This window comes from Neopelma chrysocephalum, unplaced genomic scaffold (assembly GCF_003984885.1).
Source record: "Neopelma chrysocephalum unplaced genomic scaffold, ASM398488v2 Primary Assembly neopelma1_155, whole genome shotgun sequence".
Taxonomy (NCBI): Eukaryota; Metazoa; Chordata; class Aves; order Passeriformes; family Pipridae; genus Neopelma; species Neopelma chrysocephalum.
Window position 1 is genome coordinate 130,084 of NW_020897817.1, and position 23,744 is coordinate 153,827.

The 23,744-nt window shown below is 53.2% G+C and overlaps 1 protein-coding gene across 1 annotated transcript; it reads left to right on the forward strand.

The window, feature by feature from the left end:
* EPHA10 (EPH receptor A10) lies at positions 1–23,169 on the forward strand. The gene is made up of 17 exons (XM_027701311.1): positions 1–142; positions 823–887; positions 1,723–2,392; positions 8,244–8,399; positions 9,118–9,459; positions 13,435–13,559; positions 15,005–15,167; positions 16,301–16,409; positions 16,500–16,555; positions 17,299–17,424; positions 18,542–18,727; positions 19,440–19,501; positions 19,589–19,792; positions 20,490–20,639; positions 20,896–21,089; positions 21,173–21,337; positions 21,687–23,169. The coding sequence occupies exons 1-17, from the start codon at positions 1–3 to the stop codon at positions 21,799–21,801; spliced, it is 3,030 nt and encodes a 1,009-aa protein (XP_027557112.1). The 3' UTR covers positions 21,802–23,169.
* Positions 23,170–23,744: the final 575 nt, after the last annotated feature.

Consider the following 23,744-nt stretch of genomic DNA (forward strand, 5'->3'; position numbering starts at 1 on the left):
ATGTGCCGCCGCTGTCCGGGGCGCGGGGACCTGCGGGAGGAGCGGGAGAGGCCGGCCGGGTCCCCGCGGAGTGGCTGGGTCAGCCCGGGGCGTCCCGGTTCCCGCGATCACCGGAGGCGTTGGGCGGAACGGGCTCGTGCCGGTACGGTGACAGGCACACGGTTCGAGCCCCGCTGTCCGTCTGCGCGGAGGTGCCCTGCCACGGACGGACCCGCCCGGCCCCGGCGCCGGGAGCAGCATCCCGGAGCATCCCGGAGCATCCCGGAGCATCCCGGAGCGCTCCGAGCGAAACGGCCGCCGGGGATGCGCTGCCGCGCCCCGCGCTACCGGTGCCTGAGCCCGAGACGAGGCTCAACCTGCCGGTCCGGGGCTGTGGCTGTTTGCCGGCTGGAGATGTGGAAGCATCGTGAAGCTGTGAATTGAGGAAAATAGCTCTTCCTGTCAAAGAAAGAATTGGCTGTTTTGTGGAAGAAGGGTGTCGTCTGCCAGGGAAATCCCTGTTTCAAAGCAGCCGCCGGTACCTTTCAGTGCCAGTATCCGCACGCTACAGGCACGGCACAGTGGCGGGGTTGGCTGTGGTGTTAGAGGGATCGTCCCTGGGATGGCACACTCGTTAGGGCACTGGTGAGCTGCCTGCGAGGTTGTTGTGGGTGTGCAGTGAGAGCTCTGCAGCGCACGGTCCTCACACGGTGACGACACGGCTGCTCCCGTGCCCTGGGACCCAGCGCAGCATGGCACTGAGCTTCCCGGTGGATGGACTGGGTGGATTTTACCGGCGTCTCCTGTGTCAGTGGGTTTGCTAACATGTTGTCTTCCCTGCAGTTGTCCTGCTGGACTCGAAGGAATCTCAGGCAGAGCTGGGCTGGACCTCGCACCCGTCGAACGGGGTAAGCACAATGGTGGGACTGCCCCCCTGCACCACCCGAGAGGGTCTGTTGGCCTCTCGGTGCTCAGCAGCATTTGAAGTCCTGCAGTATGAGCACTTTGCTTCCACGGAGCTGGGGTGGGGACTGGCAGCCGTGGGGTCTCCTCGTTCCAGGGGCGATGGGCAATTTGTCATGATCAGCACCAGGCACCCCAGGGAACAGAGGGGTGTTGGCTGAGTGCAACTGCTGTGGAGTCCCTCCTCGAAATGGATTTTACACTCCTAAAACAAGCAGATAAACACTGGCCAGTTAAGGCTTTGTGTTGTGGTTTGCACACCAGCATGAGGGCTAGGGATCAGTCCAGCCCCTGGACTCTGAGGGCTGTGGCTGGAGGAGTTGTCAGGAGCTCTGTGTCATGTAGGGTTTGTTTGATCAGGCCCTGGCTTTGCTGCTGGGGTCGGTCTACAACTGCTTTTCTGGAATGAAAACAAAGTGTTCAGAGGGAATAGTGATAGATCCTGGAGTCATCTGTGCAGCCCAGCTGTTTGTCTGCAGAAGAAACTCTGTTTTGGGTACATTTTGGCTATTTTGCATAAATTTACCCCCAGAAAGAATTGCTTTGGGAAATTGCCAGGTCGTCATTCAGGCTGTGAGGGTTGAATCATCATTTCGCTGATCAGAATCTCTGCTGGTAGCTTTGGGGAAACACCATTTCACTTGCAGTCAGAGGATTTGTCCTGTTCCAGCTAAAACTTCTCCTGGCAGAGAAGCTGCTGCTGCTGTGTGCAAAGGTGTTTGATGTCCTCATATGACGGTGTGACTAGTGTAGTAATGCTGTCTGGATGTCCCCTTCCAGTGGGAAGAGATCAGCGGCGTGGATGAGAACTACAGGCCGATCCGCACGTACCAGGTGTGCAATGTCATGGAGCCCAACCAGAACAACTGGCTGCAGACGGGCTGGATCGCCAGGCGCGACGGTCAGAGGATCTTCATCGAGCTCAAGTTCACCCTGCGGGACTGCAACAGCATCCCTGGCGTGATGAGCACCTGCAAGGAGACTTTCAACTTGTACTATGTGGAGTCTGACTCCGACCTGGGCCGGAGCGTCCACGAGAACAAGCACACCAAGATCGACACCATCGCTGCTGACGAGAGTTTCACACAGGGGGACCTGGGCGAGCGCAAGATGAAGCTGAACACCGAGCTGAGGGAGATAGGGCACCTGAGCAAGAGAGGCTTCCACCTGGGCTTCCAGGACATGGGCGCCTGTGTGGCGCTGGTCTCTGTGCGGGTCTATTACAAGAAATGCCTCAGCACCGTGCAGAACTTGGCCGTGTTCCCAGACACGGTGGCAGAGACGGCCTTCGCGACGCTGGTGGAAGTTAAGGGCACTTGTGTCACTCATGCTGAGGTGGACGTGGATAATCCCCCCCGGATGCACTGCAGCACTGAGGGCGAGTGGCTGGTCCCCATCGGGAAATGCACGTGTGGCCCCGGCTTTGAGGAGAAGGACGGGGGATGCAGAGGTAAAGGTGGCCCTTGGTGTCCTCTGGCAGCTTTTTATCTGTGTCAGTCTGTGCTGCTGCCAGACCACTCAGGTGCCTGAGCACAGCTTGGACAAGTGGAATTGCCTATTGTCAGCAATATGTTTCTTTGGGCAATGGCAGCTCCCCAGCGAACCACCAGAGCTTCATTTGGAGGGTGGTGGTTGGGAAGGTGGGACACACTGCCTGGGGCTGCTCTGCAGCACGGTGCTGGCTGGGCAGTGCCAGAGCTCTGGATGCCATCAGGCATTTCCCACAACTTTATCTGTAATGTTAAAATTAGTCTGGAACATTATTATTGCTGTTGTCGTGCTGTTTAATAATTTGGTGACTTTGCAGCTCAGAAGGTTTTGTTTAATGGCAGCTGTAAAAATGGGCACCCTGTGCCTTAATGGGTGTCCCACTAACCTACCAGGGTCTGTGACTACTTCCATCTCACTTTTGAAGGCAGGTGAGAGCCAGGTGTGTGATCAACCCTGAATGTGGGATACTGGCTGCTGTGCTCCTCCTTGGAGTGTGTGAACAAAGAGAGTTCCAGGGCTAATGCTGTCCCTGGGCACCTTCCTGCCAGCTGGGACCTGGCAGAGGGGATGAGTTCCTCAGTAAAACACGGCTGAAAAGACCCTTTGCTGCCCGTGCCTTGTGTCCAAGTGATACCATGGACCTCTCCTTTTTCACCTCCAATAAAGATTGAGAGAAAACAGCTGGATAAGTCCCAGACAGGTAGAGGTCCCCTGCACTTGAGGCGGGTGGTGCGATAGGAGCTTTTCCAGCGGAATCGGATCTGTCCCTCAGGAACAACTCGAGGCTTTTCAGTTTTACACTGTGCTGATGGTGCCTCCTCCTTCCAGGCAGTGGGACGCTCTTCCCAGAGCCCCGGACAGTGGCTTCTCCTTAAGAAGACCTTATTAAAGCTATGGAATTGAAATCTCAGTGCTGTTGATTGCTTCAGTGGCTGCGTGGCAGCTCGCCATGCTTTCCCCATCTGTTTCAAGGGGGGATTTACATAGTGAGTCCCAGAAGGCTTTTGCTAATGTTTCAGGTTTCTCTGTGTTGAGTTTAAATAATTCATATTCTCAGAGGAAAAATATTTGAAGTAATTTAATGGACATAATTAAGTTTTTCTCCCCTCTCACAGAAAGCAGGTCATTAGTCACTCTCTGTGGAGCAGCGTCTGATGTCTGGTTAAATATCAGAAAATAGTTTTTAAGGGCTGAAAGTTTTGTGTTTGTTTTGTAGCCCTGCATTAGCATAGTGCTAAGTGAATAGCTTTAAAAGCTTTCTGAAGAAAGCAGCCAGGGCTGTGGAAATTCTTCAATGAGGACAAAAGCCCGTGAGCTGGAGGCAGGTGGATACAGTGGGAGTTTGGGGAAAGGTAATGGCACAGCACACCTGGTCCCACCACTGTGCTCCCATACCTGTGGCTTTGGAGAGCTCAACAGGTACGAGTCTGCTGGCCTGTGGAACTTCTTGGCCAGAGTCTCTGTCACAGCTCCTGTGGGCCTGAGAGGTCTGGGTGGTGGCCTGGAGGTGGTGAGGGTTTTGGTGCTGCTGGTGCCATGGTGTGGCAGGGCCGGGGTCGTGCTGGCAGGAGGTGGTGGCAGCGGGGCTGTGGCACTGACGGGGATGCAGGAGGTGAACTGGTGAACGCATTTGAACTCGGTCAGAGCTGGCATCCCTGTAACCCTGATTTAAGTGCCAAAAGCATCCTGGCCCAAGATAATGTTTGTGCCCTCACTGTGAAATTAGGAGAGATGAAAAAAAAAATAGGCCTTCAGACCCCACTAATTCCTGCTGCAGGAAAGCCAAGCTTTTCTCTGTCCATTCTCCTGTCCTGCACCACTGCTCCAAAGGGGCTCTGACAAATGTACAGCACTTGGGGCTTTTTATTTGTTTCATCTTTTATACATTAGCTTACAAACCTGTATGTGCTCCTGGAGTGTATTTTATCTGCTGACTGATACTGGAGGATTATGCATAATAAGTTTATTTTTCCTCCTGGGACTCTGTAAGTTGCACAAAGCCCCAGGTTTTGCTTTCATCACAGATGCAGCCGTGGGCATCCCACAGCCAGGCCCTGTGCCTGCAGGGTCAGCACAGCTGCACTGAGCTGGTCCTGGGCAGGGCCGGAGCTGGGGACACGGGTTGTGGGGTGGGATGTGGGGTGGGATCAGGGCAGTGAGCAGGGGCTGTGGGAGCCAATCTGGGCCTGTCACTGGAGGAATAATCACCCTGGAAATGTGTGCTTTGATTTTCTGTGTGAGCTACATTTTGGCTCTCTCCTCTTGGGTGTTGTGCTCTGTCAGAACATGGCTGGAGCCCCTTTGTGACCTGGGCAAAGTGACAGTCCAGAGGGGTGGAGAGCTTTCTGCTGACTGAATCTGGAATATCAGTGACACCTCCTGCAGCAGCTGTAATGCTGGATGGTGGGTGCTGCTTCCCATCAGCCATGCACATGGAACACCTGTGGAAAATGGGCTCTCTCTTCTCTCTCTGGGGAGTCATTATCAGGCTTTGGGATTGCGTTTTACGTCACTGGTTCACAGTATGTCTGAAATAATTATGGCAATGGAAATGGTGGCAGAGCCAGGCACAAATTGCTCTGTGACAATTTCAGAGCAAACTACTCCAAAAATTATAAGCACCACAAGTAGTTTGCAGAATTCCTGTCAGGTTAAGTTATGGATACCTGGCTGCTGGATGGACATGCTGGATGTGCTGTTGAAATGGTGTGGGGACGTGCCTTGCTGAGGGATCTGTGTGAGCCAAAGTGCTCAGCAGGGACGGGGTGTCCTGGAGAGGCCGGTCAGCCAGTCCTTCCCTGGGTGGATCCATTAGGGAACTGAGAGAGACAACAGTAAATTGCACTTGGCTCAGTGGATGTGCCTGCTTCAGTGTGTCCTTGAGGAACATAAATAGCAACAAGGTTCTGTCAGTCTTGGCTGGATTCAGCAAATGCACTCTGTTAGATATTTCAAGACTGTCTTACTAAATATTTTTGTGTATTTAATTTTCTTCTGGACTAAATCACCGAATTTAATTTCAGCTGGTAAGAGTTCATTGCTGGGGATGCACAAAGATCTTGCCCTTGGACACAGGTTTTCATTCTGGTGCTCTTCAAGTTATTTAGCAAGGGCAAAAATTACAGAGTAGCATTGCCTAAAGGTGTCAGAGTTGCTGGGAACATGTTGGACCACAGGCTGCTAGAAAGTGATATTTAAAACCACTTATTAAAAACCCCCAAACTGTGTGGAAGGCAAAGTGCTTTTGGATTCTCTCAAGTGAGGCAGCCCAAGATTCCCGTGCTGGCAGGCATGGAGCCAAGGAAAGAGGAGCCAGAGACCTGACTCAGTGCTCTGATCGATCGTTCCTCATGCTGACTTTGTTCCTCTCACCCCGGTGTGGAGATTGGACATGAGTGCTGTCCCTCCTCTCCACAGGCTGCAGGGCATTGCTCTGCCTGGGGCATTGATCACAGCTGGGGCCATGAGACAAGGCAAGATCCCAAACCCAGCATGGAGGGGGCAGGAGCCTCTCTCTCCCCTGAGGATGTTTGTCAATAAGGCTCTTTGGCAGCTCAGCACACACTGAAGCTCTGTTCCACCAGTGTTCTGCACAAGGTGCCCTGTCTGGTTTGGGCAGTGTGTCCTTGTCTGCAGGCACTGGCTGGCAGTGTTTGTCCCTCCTTGGGGCTGCTGCCCTGTCCCTTCTGCTGCACTGGCCTGAGGCACCTCACCTCTGAAGCACTGATGAAATGTTTGGAACATAATAAACAGTGACTTGCTTGGCTTGAGGGTGGAATTAAGATAGATGGAGGCCGGCTGTGCCGACCCAGTTCAGTGAGGGATCAGCAGGAGCAAGGACTCTTGGGAGAGATGTTTTGGGAACAGCTTTGATGACAATGGGGAGGTTGCAGGTTTGAGAGTTGCTCACAGGGGGCTGGATGCCAGTCTGAGAGCTCGGGGGGCCCCAGTTCTCCCAGTCTGCCCTTTGCCAGGAGAGTTTGTCAGGCTGCTGGGGCACCTCAGCCCCCAGGTGCTGTTCTAGTTCTCTCTGCAACACCCCTCGGTGCTGGCTGCGTGTTCTCCCAGGTGTGGCTTTCCTAAAGATCATTTTTATGAATGTCTACTTCAACAGAGAAAATTAACACACATTAAAGCAGATGAACTTTGTCAAATACAATTCCATGACAAAAACTAGAAAGAAATTGATTTTGGAAGACAACCAAGTTGTAGTGTTAATTATAAATGCCAGTGTAGGTGTTTTGAGTGAGGCCATGGTCGTTATTGATCCACGCTGGCACATGCAGCACTTCTGCTGCTGGCAGGACTTTGCAGGGGAGGGAAAATGAAAGCTGTCCTGTGCCACAGGAGTAGGAAACCATGCATTTTCCAGCTCTGCATCCTCAATTGCCCCTGCTGTCCCTATGGCACAGGCTGGGAACCAAAGAGGACATTGCTGTTTCTTGACAGAGACATCCAGTCCCGTCCGAGGGGCCGTGTCAGATGAGGTGGGAAGAGGAGCCCTTCCCATGGTTGCTTTGTGCTGGGTAATCAGCCAACCTGCAGCACAAATCAGTGTGGCTTGTTCTGCTGCTGGTTTGACTGTGTGTGCAGACAGTGTTACATGGAAGGGGGAACGTTCTCCCTCTGTCAGTGACGTGGATCAGACACGCCCTGAGGAGCTTCTGTGGTCAGCAGTGGTGGAGCTGGAGAGAGATGATTGATCCGTCTGACCCATATGGCTGCTTCTCTTTGCCTCTGGGAGAATGAATTATTGAATTTTATTGTTTAACAATTTAGTTGTGGTAGTACCAGAGGACAAGGAACAGGATAGAAAATAGTTCACAGAAAAGAGAATTTCATTCTATAAATTGATGACCTGATCTCTCGAGAGCTGTCACGTACCCACTGCAGAAATGAGCACTGCAAAATGACAAGGACACCTAAACCAGCTGGAGAGCAAGAAAAATACTCGTAGGATGAGGTGGAAGAGGGTGGGAGTTTATCTGAAGAAAGAAACAGAGACACACACATGATGCATCACATGTGCTGGGTGCCTTTGTTCTTCTCAAGGGCAAGTTTTGGGCAACCAAGGAACAAAATTAGCAAGTGAAGCCCACGACTCCTTGTGGGATGTGCTCACACGGGGTTGTGGTGCCTGTTCCTGGGACGTGCAAATTGGGGCATTTTGTGACATTATTAATGACAGATACTTCGGTAAAGTTACATCTGACTGTTAGAAAACAGGGGGGAACAGTCTGAAAGATGCTTCTAAATGCAAATGTTCAAATTCCGATGATGAAATGTCAGAACTGTGTGACAGGCACATCCAAGGGATAGGGGCTCTGGGCTTAGCTGGATCCTGTCATGTTTGTAAACAGGATTGATTTTCCTGTCCTGCCTGACGCAGGATATTTCTGCCCTGTGTCGTGGTCAGTGCTGCCTAACTAAAGGAAAAAGCAAGCTCTGTCTCCATTCTATGAATGTAATGTTAGTTTTGGTTTGGTTTCTCGAATCTAAAGAGGGAGCTGGAAGTTTTGGGAATCATTTTAATGGTTGATAGTTTTTCCTGGTCTGTCTAGTGCCCTAAGCAGGGAATGACATTTACTATGGAAGTCAGTGCAGAGCTACCCAAATGTCTCTCCTGGGTCAAACCAATGCACACCTTGCTTGGTGCCAGAATCATGTAGATGCTCAAGGAAAGCTCAGAGGGTGGTGTCTGCTGGCCAGCAGCAGCAAAAGATGTCCCAGGAAACAGGGAAATGCAGTCATCAGATGTGTTCCCAGTCAGCCTGTGGTGCTCTTCCCATAACTCCCCCTCTCTCTTTCAGCTTGCCTTCCAGGATTTTACAAGGTCTCCCTCCATCTCTCTCTCTGCTCTCCATGCCCTGAGCACAGCTTCACACACGAGGAAGCCTCCACGTTCTGTTCGTGCCAGAAGAACTATTCCAGGTCTCCGTCAGACCCCCCGTCTGCGTCCTGCACACGTACGTCTCCTCGTGGGAACGGGGTCCAGGCACTGTGTGTGTCCTGCAGCACAGAGCTGGGGGTGCCCAGGGCTGTCCCAGGCTGTCCCCACCTGCACTGTGTCCTCAGCTGTGGGAGCACATCCCTGGGGATCCTGTCTGCAGTGGGGAGGGGATGGAGGGGCTGTCCCTGTGCCGTGGAGCTCGCAGGCTCAGGCTGCAGTCTGATGAGACAGACGCATGGTCAGGTTCTCAGACTCCCCGGTAAAACTGGGGCACAGTCATTTAGTCGCTATAGTTCACAGATTTTAATTAAATGGCCTCTAGTTAATTGGATTGGACTCCAGCTGCTTCAGTGATGGATGCTGTTGCTGTCCAGCTGCTGGCACAGCAATGAGGAGCCCTCCAGCTCTGCCGGGCATGGCTGGGCAGTGTCCGACCACTGGTGTGACCACTGGTGTGCTCCTGGGCTGAACCCTGGGGAGGTGCTGGGTCCAGTGGGGTGCTTCTCACACACGGTGTGAACTGCGACTTGTGGTGCACACACGTCACTCCAGCAGGGATCCCCTGTCCCGTGTCCCACCGTGCTGCACACACCGGTGCCTCCGTGTCCCCTTGTGCCACCCCGTGCTGTGGCTGCCCGGGTCACGCTCTCACGCTCTGCCAGCCTGTGCTGCTGCTCCCACAGGACCCGTAGGCTTGTCCTGGCACCCGTGCAAAGACACTCCTGTGTTTGCAGGCCCGCCCTCTGCCCCGAGGAACCTGGTGTACAGCCTGCGGCAGTCGTCCCTGGTGCTGCAGTGGAGTGCCCCGGCCGACGCCGGCGGCCGCAGCGACCTGACCTACAGCCTGTGGTGTGGCCGGTGCCCGGCGGGGCCGCGGGGCCGCTGCGAGCAGTGTGGCAGCAGCGTGGGCTTCGTGCCACAGCAGACGGGGCTGGTGGAGCCCACGGTCACCCTGGTGAACCTGCTGCCTCACGCCAACTACACCATCCGCGTGGCAGCCCTCAACGGGGTCTCGGGGGTCAGCCCGCTGCCGGGGCCGCAGTACGCCGAGGTCAACGTGACCACTGGCCATGCAGGTACGGCCACGGGCTGGCGTGGGGGTGGCACACACGGGCTGGGGTCTGGAGCTGGGGTGGCACACAGGGGCTGGGGTCTGGAGCTGGGGTGGGGACTGTCCTCGTGCTCCACAGGCCTGTGCTGTGGCAGTGCCCTGATTCCACTGGGTTTGCCCCGGTGGCACAGGTGGTGCTCGGTGCTGGCAGAGGGGTGGACAAAGACTGGCACTCTCAGGGGGTTGTGGTGGGTGCCACGGGGAGGCAAGGAGTGAGTGTGGTGACAGCCTGGGCTGCAAGGGGATGAGCCTGCTCTGTGATCCGGCTGCAGGTGAATTTACAGATCACAGAAAAATACCTTTGATGGAGCAACATTTTCAGCCCATTCACAAAAAATCCTCCTTAATCCAGATAATTCAAATGTTGTCTATCCTTTGGAAACAAAAAAAATTATTTTCTCTCTTTATCCTGCGCTGGTCTCTGGACACAATTTCTTGGCATAATTATTCCCTTCCGTTTCCCATGTGGCATTTCTGTTCCCTCAGGTGAGGGGAAGCAGGCTCCTGGCTGCCTGTGGATGAGGTCCTGGCCAGAGGGGTTGGTCCTTCCTTGGCTGTTGGCTGTGCCAAAGGACAGTCAGCTTTGGCTTGTTGTGTCCTTGTCCATTCCCCTGCAGTTACATTATTAATTTGCATGAAAACCCTTTGCCAAACCACAGTTAATGGAGACAGATGATCCTCACATACCTCTTGGCAGGAATTGGCCAACAATTTCATCTGAAGAGATTAAACTTTGATCTTATAAATAATTTTCCCACCACTCAATCAAATGTTTCTTTGCACGTTGTTGCTTTCTCTTCCCTCATACCATAATCCCGTGGATCCGTGGGGGGATGCTGTGCTGCAGACTGCTCCTCAGCAGAGATGTCATTTCTCATTAGGATCTTGGCTGTTCAAGGATGGATTTTGCTCTGGGAAGATCTTCTGCCTCTCAAGCTCAGGCCAGTGAACAGGCTGGGGAAGGGTGAGCTTAATAGGGGGAGGTCTGATAATGAGCCATTCCTCCAGTCTGGTGCAGGCAGAGGGACCAGTGCTCTGGAGCTCTCTCCTTGCCTGGGGCTCCGGGTTTGAGCTTGACACAAGAGGCCAGGTATGGGCAGCAAATGCCCTGTCCTCTCAGGGAGCAAAGCAGCAAGTCGGTGATGCCAGCCTGTACCTTGGCTCCTCAGAGCAGCTTTTCCCCTTGGGAAGTGGGAATCTCTTACTCAACACTGTGTACTCCTGAGGGAACTGAAATGCACATGAAGAATGTGGATAATTAATCCTGTAATCTGCTCAAAATCAATGTCTCTCATTGAGCTGTCAAGTCTCCAGATGCAGATGGTGGTTTGGAATTACCTGAGCAGCTGAGGCTCGGGGAGTTTCTTGGAACATGGACAGTTTTTGCTGCTGAAGGTGTCCCCTCCTGGGCAATGCCAGGCTGGGGCTGCCCTGTGCCCTGGCTCCTCTTGCCTTGGCACTCTGGGCAAGGGGTGATGGTGATGGTTAACCTGTGCCCACTGGCAAAGAGGGGCAGAAGGTGGGGAGAAGGTCCTCTCCTGGAGAGGCAGCTGTGCAGCTGAGTTTGAGGAGGGGACCCTGTGCAGGCAGGACATGCAGCCATGGCTGGCACAGATGGCGTGTGGAGCTGCTCTGCAGAGCATGGCATCTCCTGGAGCCCCAACCCTGCAGCCCCTCGTCATTAGAGGCCACCACAGAAATGCCAGATGGGGCCAGAGGTCAAGAGAGAGGAGACTCCAGGGATGCCTGAACAGCAGGGATGTCTGAACAGCCCATGGGGGCTGTCATGCCATGATCTTGGAACTCATTTGCAGCAGCAGGGGGGCTCTGGCTGCAGATATGCAGGTTCAGAGGAAAAATTAAACAAGAAACAAGACCCTATTTAGCCCCTCTAATCCAGCTCTGAGTGCAGATCTGTGCTGCCCCTCCCCTCCAGCAGTCACCAGAGGGAACTGGCCGTCGTTCCCTGTATTTGCAGGGAAAAGAAGAGATGCAATTTAGTCTGCAGGAGGCAAAATTAATACTGTGTTTTTTCTAATCTGGCCCCAGCATGAGACTAAATAAAAGTGTTTGAGGAGTGAGCAGAGCTGTTCACCTGCAGGAGCAGAGCTGCATTAGCCATGTAAATGTGCACTCTGGGCCTGTGTCATTTGTATTTCTGGCAGGGATCAGCTCCTGCCTTAAAGGGCTTTTAAATCTGCTGCAGATTAATAATGCAGCCAGTGGTTGAATGCATCCTTCTTCCTGAGAGTGGAAAGGCATTTTGGCTGGGATTGGGTCCTCTGAAGCAGATTTCCTGCGTGTGCCTGGGGCTGGTGCAGTGCCCAGGGGGCCGTGGGGATGTGGGATGAGCCAGTTCTGGGGTGAAGGTCTGCACTTCTGGGGTTTTCACCCTAAAAGAGCTGCCTGCTGACTTGAGAGGCAGCTTCTCTGGTTTGGAATGGAGAACTCTGAGGTGGGAGCTGCCTGGGATGGTGCCCAGGGCGTGTTCTGTGTTGGGATGTTGGTAACTGGTGAGGGAGGGGAGAGATGGCTCTGTTGGGCACAAGGGCAGGGCACAGAGGTGTTTGGTGCCCTCGCTGAGGGCAGGTTTTGGATACAGTGGATCATTCCAGGGAGGGACACGGTCCCACATCTAGTTTTATGCCTGTTCTGCTGCTGCACTGCTTAATCAAGAGGAGAAAACCCACGTACAAGGGAATGGAGTTTATAAAATCAGGCAGAGTGGTGAATAATTTAATGTTTGCTTTTTCAGAATAGAGGCAATGTTAGGGGAGCTTAAAATATTGATGGGAAACACATTTTTTTCACAGTGTGAAATGCTTTATAGCCTGTGTGATTTTCTTTAATGCTTTTTAAACCTGTTTGAGGCTGGTGCCTGCTTTTCTGGCATGTACCATGGGCTCTGCTCTACAGCCTGTTCCTGAGTGAGTGGGATTTTTCCTGATGACTTTGTTAACAGTCAAGACCACACGTTCAGGTCTCTCCAGTCCATTTGCTGGATTCAGAGATACAGGAGGGCAGTTGTGTGATATTTTATTGATGAGAATCATATAACACAGCAAGGAGCACTTAGCTTAGTTTACAGGAGCTGGACTTGAGGCAGGAGTTGGGGGAACCTTCACCACAGGTGGGTGTTGTCAGCACTGGCCCTTCACCACCACACAGACAGAGCTCACTGACCTTCCTGCTGTGCTTCGTGCTGGGGCTGAGCTCCCTCCCTGTTCCTTACACAGGGACAGTTCAATGTCTCCTTCAAAGCCAGCTCTGGGGCCAGTGAATTCACTGGGGGATTATGTCTGATGATGTCCCAGGCCATGGGGTGGGTCACAGTGGAGGGAGCCACGTGTGGGCACTGGGAGCTACGTGGGAGCCAAAGGGACTTGGAATCAAGGAGCAAATCACCATGAATAAAACATAAGGAGGGCTTTCTTCTTCAGTGAAGATTAATGAACTAAGTAATAAATACAAAATTTCACAGATACTTAAGTTTGCTTTCCAGGGACTTGTTCCTCTCCACAGGCATCTCTGTGGGACAGAGACGGGTCCAGCAAATGTCCTGATTTCATGGGAAGTGGGACAAGCTGGAAACAGTCACATCCCCGTGCACCTTTTGCTGTGTCTGAGGGCTGTGACCAGGCTGCACAGGCTGGAGACTGTTTTGGAGCCAAACTTGGGTAAAATGGGAGTAGTTGACAAGTGCATCTTGCAGTGGATGAACTAAATGGGTTCATGTGTCAGGGAGGGAGCTGCAGCGTGGAGCACGTGCTGACCAGAAATACACTGGCAGCTCATGGGGCACAGGCTGTGCTCAGGGCAGGGCAGGCTGGCAGGAGGCCCTCCCATACTCCCAGCTGTTTGTTGGCACAGGGCAGGGTTTGTTGAGGGTTTTCCTGAGGCAGCACTGCAGTCACTGCCCCTTTCCTCTGTGCTTTTCCAGCACCAAATCCTGTCACCGACATCCGCACGGATAAAGTGGAGCAGAAGAGCGTCTCCCTGTCGTGGCAGGAGCCAGGATTCCAAACCTCCAACGGCACCGAGTACGAGGTCAAGTACTACGAGAAGGTACGTGCTGGGCACCACCTTGGGCTCTGCTTGTGCCCCGGTCAGCTCTGGGTCCTTCTCCTGCCGGCCAGGTCTGCTCTCAGGAGCACAGCACCGGGTGCTGCCTGTGCCCCCCATCCTGGTCCCCATCACCCACCCACCGTGTGACACCAGCCAGGCAGGACTGTGACACCACAGTCCTACATCCTCGAGGAGATGGCCTCTGTGTTCCCAGCCTGCTCTCTGGGACAGTGGTGGATCTTGTGCTCTGCGCTGATTTAGGACCGAGGGCCATGAACCTGCTGCTGTAGTGAGCTGTGAGTGGCCCTTCACACAGCAGGAGTGACAGTCTCTTGATTTTAAAATTTGCTGCTTTTTGACAGGTACAGTGGGTTGGGAATTTTAGAAGAAATACCGGTGGGCAGAGCAAGGGCAAGGCTCTAAATCAAAATAAATGCAGTTTATGACACAGTTCTGCAAATTACCTTATCTGCGTGTGCTCAGCTCGTTGTGGAGCTGACGGTGTGTCAGGCACAGTGCGCAGGTGACGTGTCAGGGTTCTGTATTTAGAAACCAGCTACCATGAAGCTGATTCATATTAATGTGATTTTCAGCATCTGATAGATTTGAGAGGAGGGATCTGTGGGGGAGGGCAAATGCTGGAGCCCGAGATGGTAATTCCTGTGCAAATGGGCTGCAGCAACACAATACTTGGGGTATGAAATGAGGATCCGTCCCGCTTGGGTGGGAAATTTAGCTACAGTTTAGCAATTGTTCACTGAAATGAGGCTCTTGATGCTGACATGAAAATCAACTTAGTTCCTAATCTTTGCTTTTAAAGCTTTTGCTTTAACTGTGGAGATTCTAGAGGAAAAGTATATCAAATGGAAAACACATTTGGTAGTGATGTGAGTGGTGCAGTGAGTGACCACTGCCCGTGCTGGACGTGGGGCTGGGACACTGCCTGTGCTGGATGTGGGGCTGGGACACTGCCTGTGCTGGACCATGGGGCTGGGACACTGCCCATGCTGGATGTGGGGCTGGGACACTGCCTGTGCTCCTCGGGTCTCCACCTGCCAGCTGTGATTCCTCAGTGTTTGCCAGTCTATGTGGATTTACTCCAGGGCTAAATGACTGCAGCAGGGGAGCAGGATGGGGCTGCACAGCACCACAGCTGAGCCCTGGTGCAGGGGGAAGGAGCTGTGCAGGATGACACAGCTGCTCTCCACCACCCCATCCTCCCCCGATCTCATAGCACCTCATCCAGCTCTAGCTGCCATTTCCTGTGACCTTCCCATGTAATTTCTATTAATGAGACATCCAGTGAAGGTATTGTTTCTGTTGGGGCTTGGCTGCTTGGACAGGCTTCCTGACAGGGCCCAGAGGCAAGGATGTGGCTGTGCTGTGCCAACTCTGCAGCACAGCTGTCAGTCCAGCTCCATCTCAGGTATCTCATTATTTCACAGGATCAGAGAGATCAAAGTTACTCAACTGTGAAAACCACATCAACGGCCGTGACGGTCAATAACCTGAAGCCTGGTACCCTCTATATCTTCCAAATCCGAACATCTTCCTCTCCAGACTATGGGAACTACAACCCTGGCATTGAAGTGGAGACGCTGGCAGAATGTAAGTGCAGCAAGGCTCGTGTCCCTGTCCCTGTCAGGGCTCTGAGCTGGGCCATGGGGATGCTGTGCTCACAGCTCCTGCCCCAGCTGCTCCTGGATTTATGGAGCAGCACCTGTTCCTCTGGTTCTGCTGCTCCAGGTCTAAGGGCACGTCCAGGAACCTGCTGTCCTTGCATTTTCCCGTTGGTTTTGAATGTGTTTGGTCTTGGTGCTCTGCCTGTCCTGGGGGTTCCTGTCCCGGGGTTCCTGTCCCGGGGGTTCCTGTCCCGGGGGTTCCTGTCCTGGCTCAGTGCAGTGTCAGTGAGAGCAGCCACTCTCTAGTGTGGAGGCTGGGACAGTCTCTGCTCTTTGGCTGAGGTTGCCCAAAAATGTGCTTAACATGTGACTGCTCCTCCTTCCCTTCCACCCTGCTGCTGTCCTGGCTCAGCAGGCAGTTGGCTTGTCCTCTGCTTGGCTGGTTCAGGACAGCCAGCATCAGTGTTTTCTGCTGGGGCTTTTCCTTTTCAGTTCCCATTCATAACTGTGGTTCAGAAGCATCTTATTTCACTAAAAGAGGGCTGGAGGAGGAATGTTGGGCTTCAGCACAATCCCCCACCTTGGCTGGAAGTGCAAGCCTGAGCTGGCTGACTCAGTACGACTCCTGCAGATTGTGTTTAACAAGGCTTTAAATTGCCTCCATTTGCCACACAGAAGATGTTTCAGAATGAATTGAAGCCAATAAAAATTTTATAGAGAATGTAGCTTTTTAATACCCCTGTTTGCAAAAGCAGGAAGAGCTGGTGTGATGAAGGAAAACTATTTGTAAGCCATAAATTTTGATATGTCCCTCTGATAAACAGGAATCTTCCTCAGCTCTGATTAACAAAACCAGGAGCTAGTGCAGCAGCACTGGATTGCTCCATCTGTGCCTGCAGCACTGCCCAGCATGCTGGGCTGATCCCACCAGCTTGAGTTCATAAAGCTGAGCCAGAACATGAATCGTTGTGAGGATGGTGAAGAGCGGGCGGGTGGCTGGTCCCACGGCCCTGCTGGCTGCAGGACGTGGGCAGGCCATGGCAGCAGTGACCAGGGTGGTTCCTCTCCTCAGACCTGCCCCAGGGCATGGAGCTGACGGGCTCTGCTTCCCTCCCACAGTGAGAGTGGCCTCCAGTGAGCAGAACCCCGTGCTCATCATCGTGGTGGTGGCCATCGCGGGGCTGACGGTGCTGGTGTCCACCGTGATCGGAGTGATGGTCTGGAGGAGGTGAGAGGGGCTGGGTACGGACCAGGGGGGTTTGGGCTGGGGCAGGGGGTGCTGCCCAGCTGCTGGAATGCATCTTCACTCTCTTTGCAGGCAATGTGGGTACAGCAAAGCCAGCCAGGATGGGGACGAGGAGCTGTACTTCCACTGTAAGCGGCTGGTGCGACTGTGGGGATCCCTGAATTTACTGCTGTTAATAACCCAGCTCCCACCAAAGCAGCCCTGAGTCCTCACTTTTGAAGTGTTGTCATCCTGCATTATCCCAGAGCAGGGGCAGGCACAGCGAGGCTCTCTGGGGACTGTGACAGCTCCATGAGCCAGTGTCTGTCCTTCCTGTGTGCGGATCACTGCATGCCAGAGGAAATGGGGATATTTGCAGCCTTCCAGGGGGTGTAGGAATTGTTCTGTTGGCTTCTTACAAACGTGAGCAAACAGCCTTGTTTTCTGTGGCTACTCTGGTTTATTGAGCAGCAACAGTTTTACAGACAACAGTTGTCAGAGGGAATTCAGATGTCAGGATTGATGAGTTTATTTGATTCCTGGCACATGCCTGTGCACACGTGCTCTTCTGCTCCCCAAAGCACTTCAGGAGTAGCAGAGCCTGCCTTGGCTGTTTCAATTGGCTTTGGAGGGTGGGAACTGCACCAGAGCAAAGGGGCCACTCTCCTTTACCCAGGGGTTGTAGCAGTGGAGCAGAGCAGTTGGGTTTGCTTAATCTCAAAAAAAACCTTTTAGAAACCTTAGAACCGAGTCTTTTGCTTTGCTTATAGAAAGGTGGCACGTTGGTCCTGCCCACAGCCCTGGAAACGGATAAGCTGGGAGTGTTTCCCAGGATGGGTGGGGGGAAGCTCTGCTGAGCCCTTCTCATCTGCTGTTTCTGCCTTTCCTGCAGTTAAAATACCGACCAGGAGGACGTACATCGACCCCGACACCTGCGAAGATCCCATGCAGGCTGTGCACCTCTTTGCCAAGGAGCTGGATAATGCCAGCATAAAAATTGAGAGAATCATCAGGACAGGCAAGTTCTGTGGGGTGGTGGCCATGCCAGGGGCTGTGCCTCCCCTCTCACCCCGTGTGCTGGGCCATGGCAGTGCTGTGACATTGCTCCTGTCTCAGGGGCACCTGCCTGCAGGGGAGGTTACGAGTGGGGGTGGCGAGGATTTTGTCTGGGAGCTTGGTTCCACATTCCTGGTGTTTTTCTGAGACACTGAGCACAGCCAAGCGAGTGCCATGTGGACCAGAAAGCATCAGCAATTACCTGCATCTGGGCAGTTTGACAGCAACATGAAAACTCTTTATAAGTATGTGAACCTAATGATTTATTGATTTTCATCAACTTCACTGCCTAAAATTTAAAAGCAAATTAAAATCCCCCAGCCGGGCCTTAGAGCCTTAATGGCTACTGTGTGCCAGAACGTGGGAAACACCATCATTCTTTGTCATTTCTTTTCTTAAAGAGAAATTCAGCTGCAGCAGCAGCAGAGGTGGAGAAAGGGAGGAGGGAAGGGCTTTTCCTGCAGCTGAAGGACAGCGTTGAAGGGGAGAGGACACTGAGGAGGGGACAAGGTTGTCTCTGAGCTGTGGCAAGGAGCAGCTCAGATGAACCCCTGCACCTTTCAGAATCAAACTGGTGTTTGAAAAATCAGGAAATAAATTAATCAGGAAGACGTTTAAATCTAAGGAATTTGGAGGTGTGTTTGTCTCACTGCTGATCCAACAAGAACCTGATTTTCAAATCAATAAAGCTATTCATAGCTACACACTTTTTGCTGTAAAGCCAATATCGGCTTTTTATGTTGGGAATCCCACAGCTCCTGTTGTGCAGCGTGTGGCTCTGCAGTGGGATGTTCCCCCTCAAGCACTGCAGGAGCCCTCTGGCCCTGCCGTGCTTGGCTCCTCCACATGTCAAGCTGGGAGGCAGAGCAACCAGGCTCTGGAGCATGAGCTCAGTGACAAGGGGTTAATCCTCCTCCTGTGGGATAAAACACAACGTGCACTGGAGCAGAGGGTGGAGAGAACACCCGAGGGGCTCTGGAGAAGGCCAAGGGTGATCCAGGGCAGGTCCTGGGGAAGGTGCTGAGTGCTCAGGTGCTGAGCAGCCATGGCCCTGTCTCACCCCTCTCTCTGCTGCCCAGGGGAGTTCGGGGAGCTGTGCCGGGGGTGCCTGAAGCTGCCCAGCAAGCGGGAGCTGCCCGTGGCCATCCAGACGCTGCGGGCAGGCTGCTCCCAGAAGCAGCAGCTCTCCTTCCTGGCCGAGGCCTGCACCATGGGCCAGTTCGACCACTCCAACGTCATCCGCCTGGAGGGGGTCATCACCAGAGGTATGGGGGTCATCACCAGAGGGGTCATCACTCCTGGGGTCCCGGGAGGCTCCTGTGCAGCAATGAACTCGTGCTGCTGCGTTGGAGCAGTGACCTGATGCTGGAGGTCCAGTTGGCTCCTGGGAGATCAGATGTTCCCACGTGTATCAGCTGGTTTTGCATTTTGATGATTGATAGAAAGCTCCCAGCTAGATTAATAAATGCAGGTAGTGGGACTGGCTTAGCAACCAAACCCGTGGACTTTTAATAAAAGCAAATTGAAGTGAGATTCTGTCAGTAAAACAGATGAGCCCGACTGCTCTGGCTCTCTCCCATGAGTGTGTGTGCTGAACCAGGCTCCAGATGCAGCAGTTAAATGGGTATTCATGTAAATCCAAAGGAACTGGAGCACGTGTGCTAACTAGGCTTTTTATTAGGAAAGGAAGTATTCTGGCTGAGCTGGGTGCTTTTGCTTTCACTGGGCTGTGCTGTCCTTTGTGATGTGGTTCAGAGTCTTGATGAAAGGAATTTCTGATACTGGAATCCAGTAGGATCCTAGCTGGGAATGACAGGAAAGCCTCGGACCCAGTGCTCCTTGCAGCCTGGCCAAGATAAAGTCCTCGTCTTCTCCAGGGCAAGGGAGGGATTGGCACCTGGATTTCTGACCCCTGTGGTGTCCAGACTGCCTGAGGGATGGTGGCACTCACGCCCTGCTCCTTGTCTGTCTGTGCAGGGAGCACCATGATGATAGTGATGGAGTACCTGGGGAATGGCCTGCTGGACTCCTTTCTCAGGGTGAGTGCTGGGGGGTCTGCCCAGCCCAGGCTCTGCTGGCTGTGTCCCCATTGCTCACCTCTGGCTTTTCCTCCTCTGCTCTCAAAGAAACACGAGGGGCAGTTGACGGGCTCGCAGCTGGTCTGCATGCTGCAGGGCATTGCCTCTGGCATGGCCTACCTGGCAGAGATGGGCTACGTGCACAAGAGCCTGGCTGCACACAAGGTCCTTGTGAGCAGCAGCCTGGTGTGCAAGATCACGGGCTTCAGACGGCCACAGGAAGATAAGATGGAAACCATCTTCTCCACCATGGTGAGCTGCATTTCCCTTTTTTATGCTCCCATTTTGTTCCTCAGGTATGAACGGGGCCTCTGCACCTTCAGCTCCTTTCTCAGATAGAAATGCAGTGTGTTTGGGCAGGGAACTGCACAGCAGCAGCCCAGCACCATGCCTGTTCCAGCCCTGCTGTGCCGTGGGGATGGAGCCTCCTGCAGAGGCACAGGATGGACAGCCCAGCAGGAGCCCTGGCTTTTCCCACTGTGCTGCAGGGCTGTGTGGCTTTGGGGTCAAGGTCTCCCCGCTGTTAATTACAATTAGCAGTGGTCTCTGTCACCTGCTTCCCCAAGTGCGTCTGCAGAGGGCTCTGCAGATGCCAGCATGGGGATGGTTCATTACAGGAGAACAAGTCAGGGCAAAGGGACTTGTGTTTGTGCAGCTCTGAGGTGGTTTTCATTAAATATTAATGTGTAAAATGCCATCAGCTCTTCCTGGGGACATTCTCCTCTCCCATTAATATTTCAGGACTTGCACTCCCATGTGCTGTACAGTTGCACTGTCATTTTAAACAAATTGAGGGAGAAGTTTTCTCTTAGTACTAAACGTGCTCGTGGCCCGTGGGTTTGCGGTGCCAGGCAGGGCACGTTGGCCGATAAGTGGCCACCTGGGAATGGCCAGCACTGGCCACGTCCCGCTGGGCGAGCACGTCACTCCTGCCCTTCTGCCCGTGCAGCGAGGGAAGAGCCTGGTGCTGTGGTCAGCCCCCGAGGCCATCCAGTATCACCACTTCAGCCCAGCCAGCGACGTGTGGAGCTTCGGCATCGTCATGTGGGAGGTCATGTCCTACGGCGAGAGACCCTACTGGGACATGTCCCACCAGGACGTGAGTGGATGAGGGGGTGGCGATTGCTGATGGTGTGTGGTGGTAGATGAGGGTGTGGTGATTGCTGGTGGTGTGTGGTGGTAGATGAGGGGGTGGTGATTGCTGGTGGTGTGTGGTGGCTTTGCGGCACACAGAGGAGCTGCTGCTGCTCCTGGGTGGGGTGTGGGGAGGGAGGTTTGCCCCAGAGTTTGCCCCAGAGTTTGCCTTTGATTTGCATTGCACAGCTGACCCCAGCCCCTCCCGTCCCCTCCCTCAGGTGATGAAGGCTGTGGAGGACGGGTTCCGCCTGCCCGCCCCAGCCAACTGCCAGCCACCCCTGCACCAGCTGATGCTCCAGTGCTGGCAGAAGGACCGCAGCCAGAGGCCCAAGTTCTCCCACATCCACAATGTCCTCAGCAAGCTGGTGCAGAGTCTGGAGCCCCCGAAGTGCCCCAGCTCCACGTGCCCCAGGTGACCACTCTCTTGCCGTGCCTGCCCGTCCCCCGCTGCCGTGCCCTGCCCCGCTCCCTCCTCACCACCCGCTCTGTTGGCAGGTCCCATGGCACATCCATCCCCTTCTCCGAGCGAACCTTCTCAGCCTTCCCATCTTTCAGCTCTGTGGGCGAGTGGCTGGAAACGATAGAAATGGGCAGGTACAAAGACAACTTCACTGCTGCGGGCTACTGCTACCTGGAGTCGGTGGCCAGGATGACAGCCCAGTAAGTGACCCGGTTTCGTGGCTGTAACCTCGTGTCGTGGGCGCAGGGAGATCAGTGTTTCCTTCCCCTGCCAGAGCAGAGCCAAATCCAGAGTGATTTCCTGATAAGCTGCTGTGCCACAGCACAGGGTGGTGGGGTTGGAGCTGTCCCGTGCTTGGTGTGCTACAGGCTCCTGTGAGCCCGGGGTTCCTGCTCAGTGTCAGTATTGCTTCAGCTGGGACTAAAGGTTGGGGATTTCTTGCTCCTGCATGCCTGGAACCTGTGCTGCCCTTGCCTGGGAGCAGTCGGTGTTGGGGCACGTGGCAGTCAGGGCTGGTTTGTCCTGCCTGACGTGGGGCTCGTTTTGCAGAGACATCCTCAGCCTGGGGATCACGCTGGTGGAGCACCAGAAGACCATCCTGAGTGGGATCCAGACCCTGCGGGCCCAGGTGATCCAGATGCACGGCCGGGGAGTGCAGGTGTGAAGCAGGGCCCTGCAGAGGTGCAGAGCACCAGCCTGGCACTCCTGGGGAGGAGCTGCCCACTGGCCCCAGCTGGCCCTGCCTGTGAAACCTGGGGGTCTCAGGTGGGCTGTGGGAATATCTGGGTGCTGCCAAATACGTCATTCCATGTAGCAGGAGAGCAGGGCCTCCGTCCCCTGAGCCGGGGCAGCCCAGGGTTCCTGGGATAATGTGTTATGCCTGGGGGGACGTGGCTCTCCCTGGCACTGTTTTGTAAGATGAGTCAAACTGTAGTGATGCCATTTTAGGTGGTAATTGAGTTCACAGGGTGGGATGGACTTTTGTGCACTGTCTTAATCCAGAGCTGATGTTTTTGTATCTAGCATTCTGCTGGTGAATCCATGGATACTTTTATACAACCTGACAGATCCCAGCAACCCCACAAGGAGCTTTTATTGCTTTTATTTTTAGAGAGCAGAGCACAGCTCTCACCCAGCTCCCAGCTCCTGGGAGGTGACTTTCCCCATCTGTGCTGAAGGAAAGTCTTTCCCAGCCGCATCTCTTCTTCTCTGAGAGTTACTTCACTGAGTGTTTGACACCTCAGTTGGTGTCTCTGGTAAAGAGCAGAGCAAATGGTGCTGCATCCAAGCAATCCAGGGCACATCAGGCAGTCCAGGGCACATCCACACTTTGTTTTGTGAGCACAGTGCTGCCTGCCTGCCACGCTGGCAGCTCCCATGGCTGCAGCCTGATCCCTGACGAAGACATAAATAGCATCTCCTTAATAATACAATTTCCTTCAAGTTAGTTCATTAAATGTGTCTTTGCAGCCCCGTACGGAGTTTTGTAGGGCATTTATTATCATCCATAAGTATTGTGAGTGAATTATTAATGCTGGAAGGCAAAGGTTTACAAGCGGGATGAAGGCTGTGGGAGATGCTCACAGTGAGGCTGGAAATCTGCTCCAGTCAGGCCTTCCTGTCAGCCTGCTCCCAGAGGATGGGGATCTGAGTGGGGATTGAGTGAAGGGCCCTGGGGCAGCCCCTGGGTCCAGCACGGTGATCGCTCTGCCCGCACACACTGTGAGCAAAACAAGCTCTCTCTCTTCAAACAACACTCCCCAATGTCTCTTGGTTAGAGTTTTTAGCAGAAATAAATTAAGCCTGGCCCATGTCCAGTCAGGTTGGTCACTTGCCATCCCACTGTTTCCCACCCTGAAGAGGAAGAGCAGTGAACTGAGCTCTGCATTTGGTGAAATGCCCAATCCCAAGGATCAAGTGCAATTTATGTGTTCTTCATGTTTACATTTTATCTATAAAGTATATTACAGGTCTCTAGGCAGGGGGTTGAACCAGTTTGATTCCAGGTCTTCTCCCCCTCTCCCTGCTCATCCTCACCAATATGGAATAACAAAATGAGTAGATTAGACTATAGATTGTTGTTATGATTTTAAAATTAACTTGCATCCTCTCAGACCCTCTCCTTGGGGAAGTGGTATAATTAAATTAATTAGCAATGCTGTTTTGGAGCTGCTCAACCAAGGGAAATGCCTCAAAATGATTCTGGTCTCTTCCCATCCAGCCTCTAGCACAGTGTGAGGCTCCTGCCTGGGCTGGGGGAGTCCCAGTGCTGGGGGAGCAGCACCTGCAACACCCCCCTCACATGAAACGAAACAGGAATCAAGTTGGTTCATCTCCAGATGCTTTTATATTCATTAGCCACCTGTTAAATACTGTAAATACACACTCAAGAAGTCAATATATATTTTTATAAGCTTGAGATAAATGTAATATAATATCACAAGAGACACTGTGTGCATCTCATGTTTGAACTATAGTCAGACATCTCCAGGGAATCTCAGTTGGTTTGGAATATTTAATAATAATAATAATAATAATAATAATAATAACAATAATAAATGTAATAAAAATCTATTGACATTTTTGTTAATTTTGTATTTATTGAAC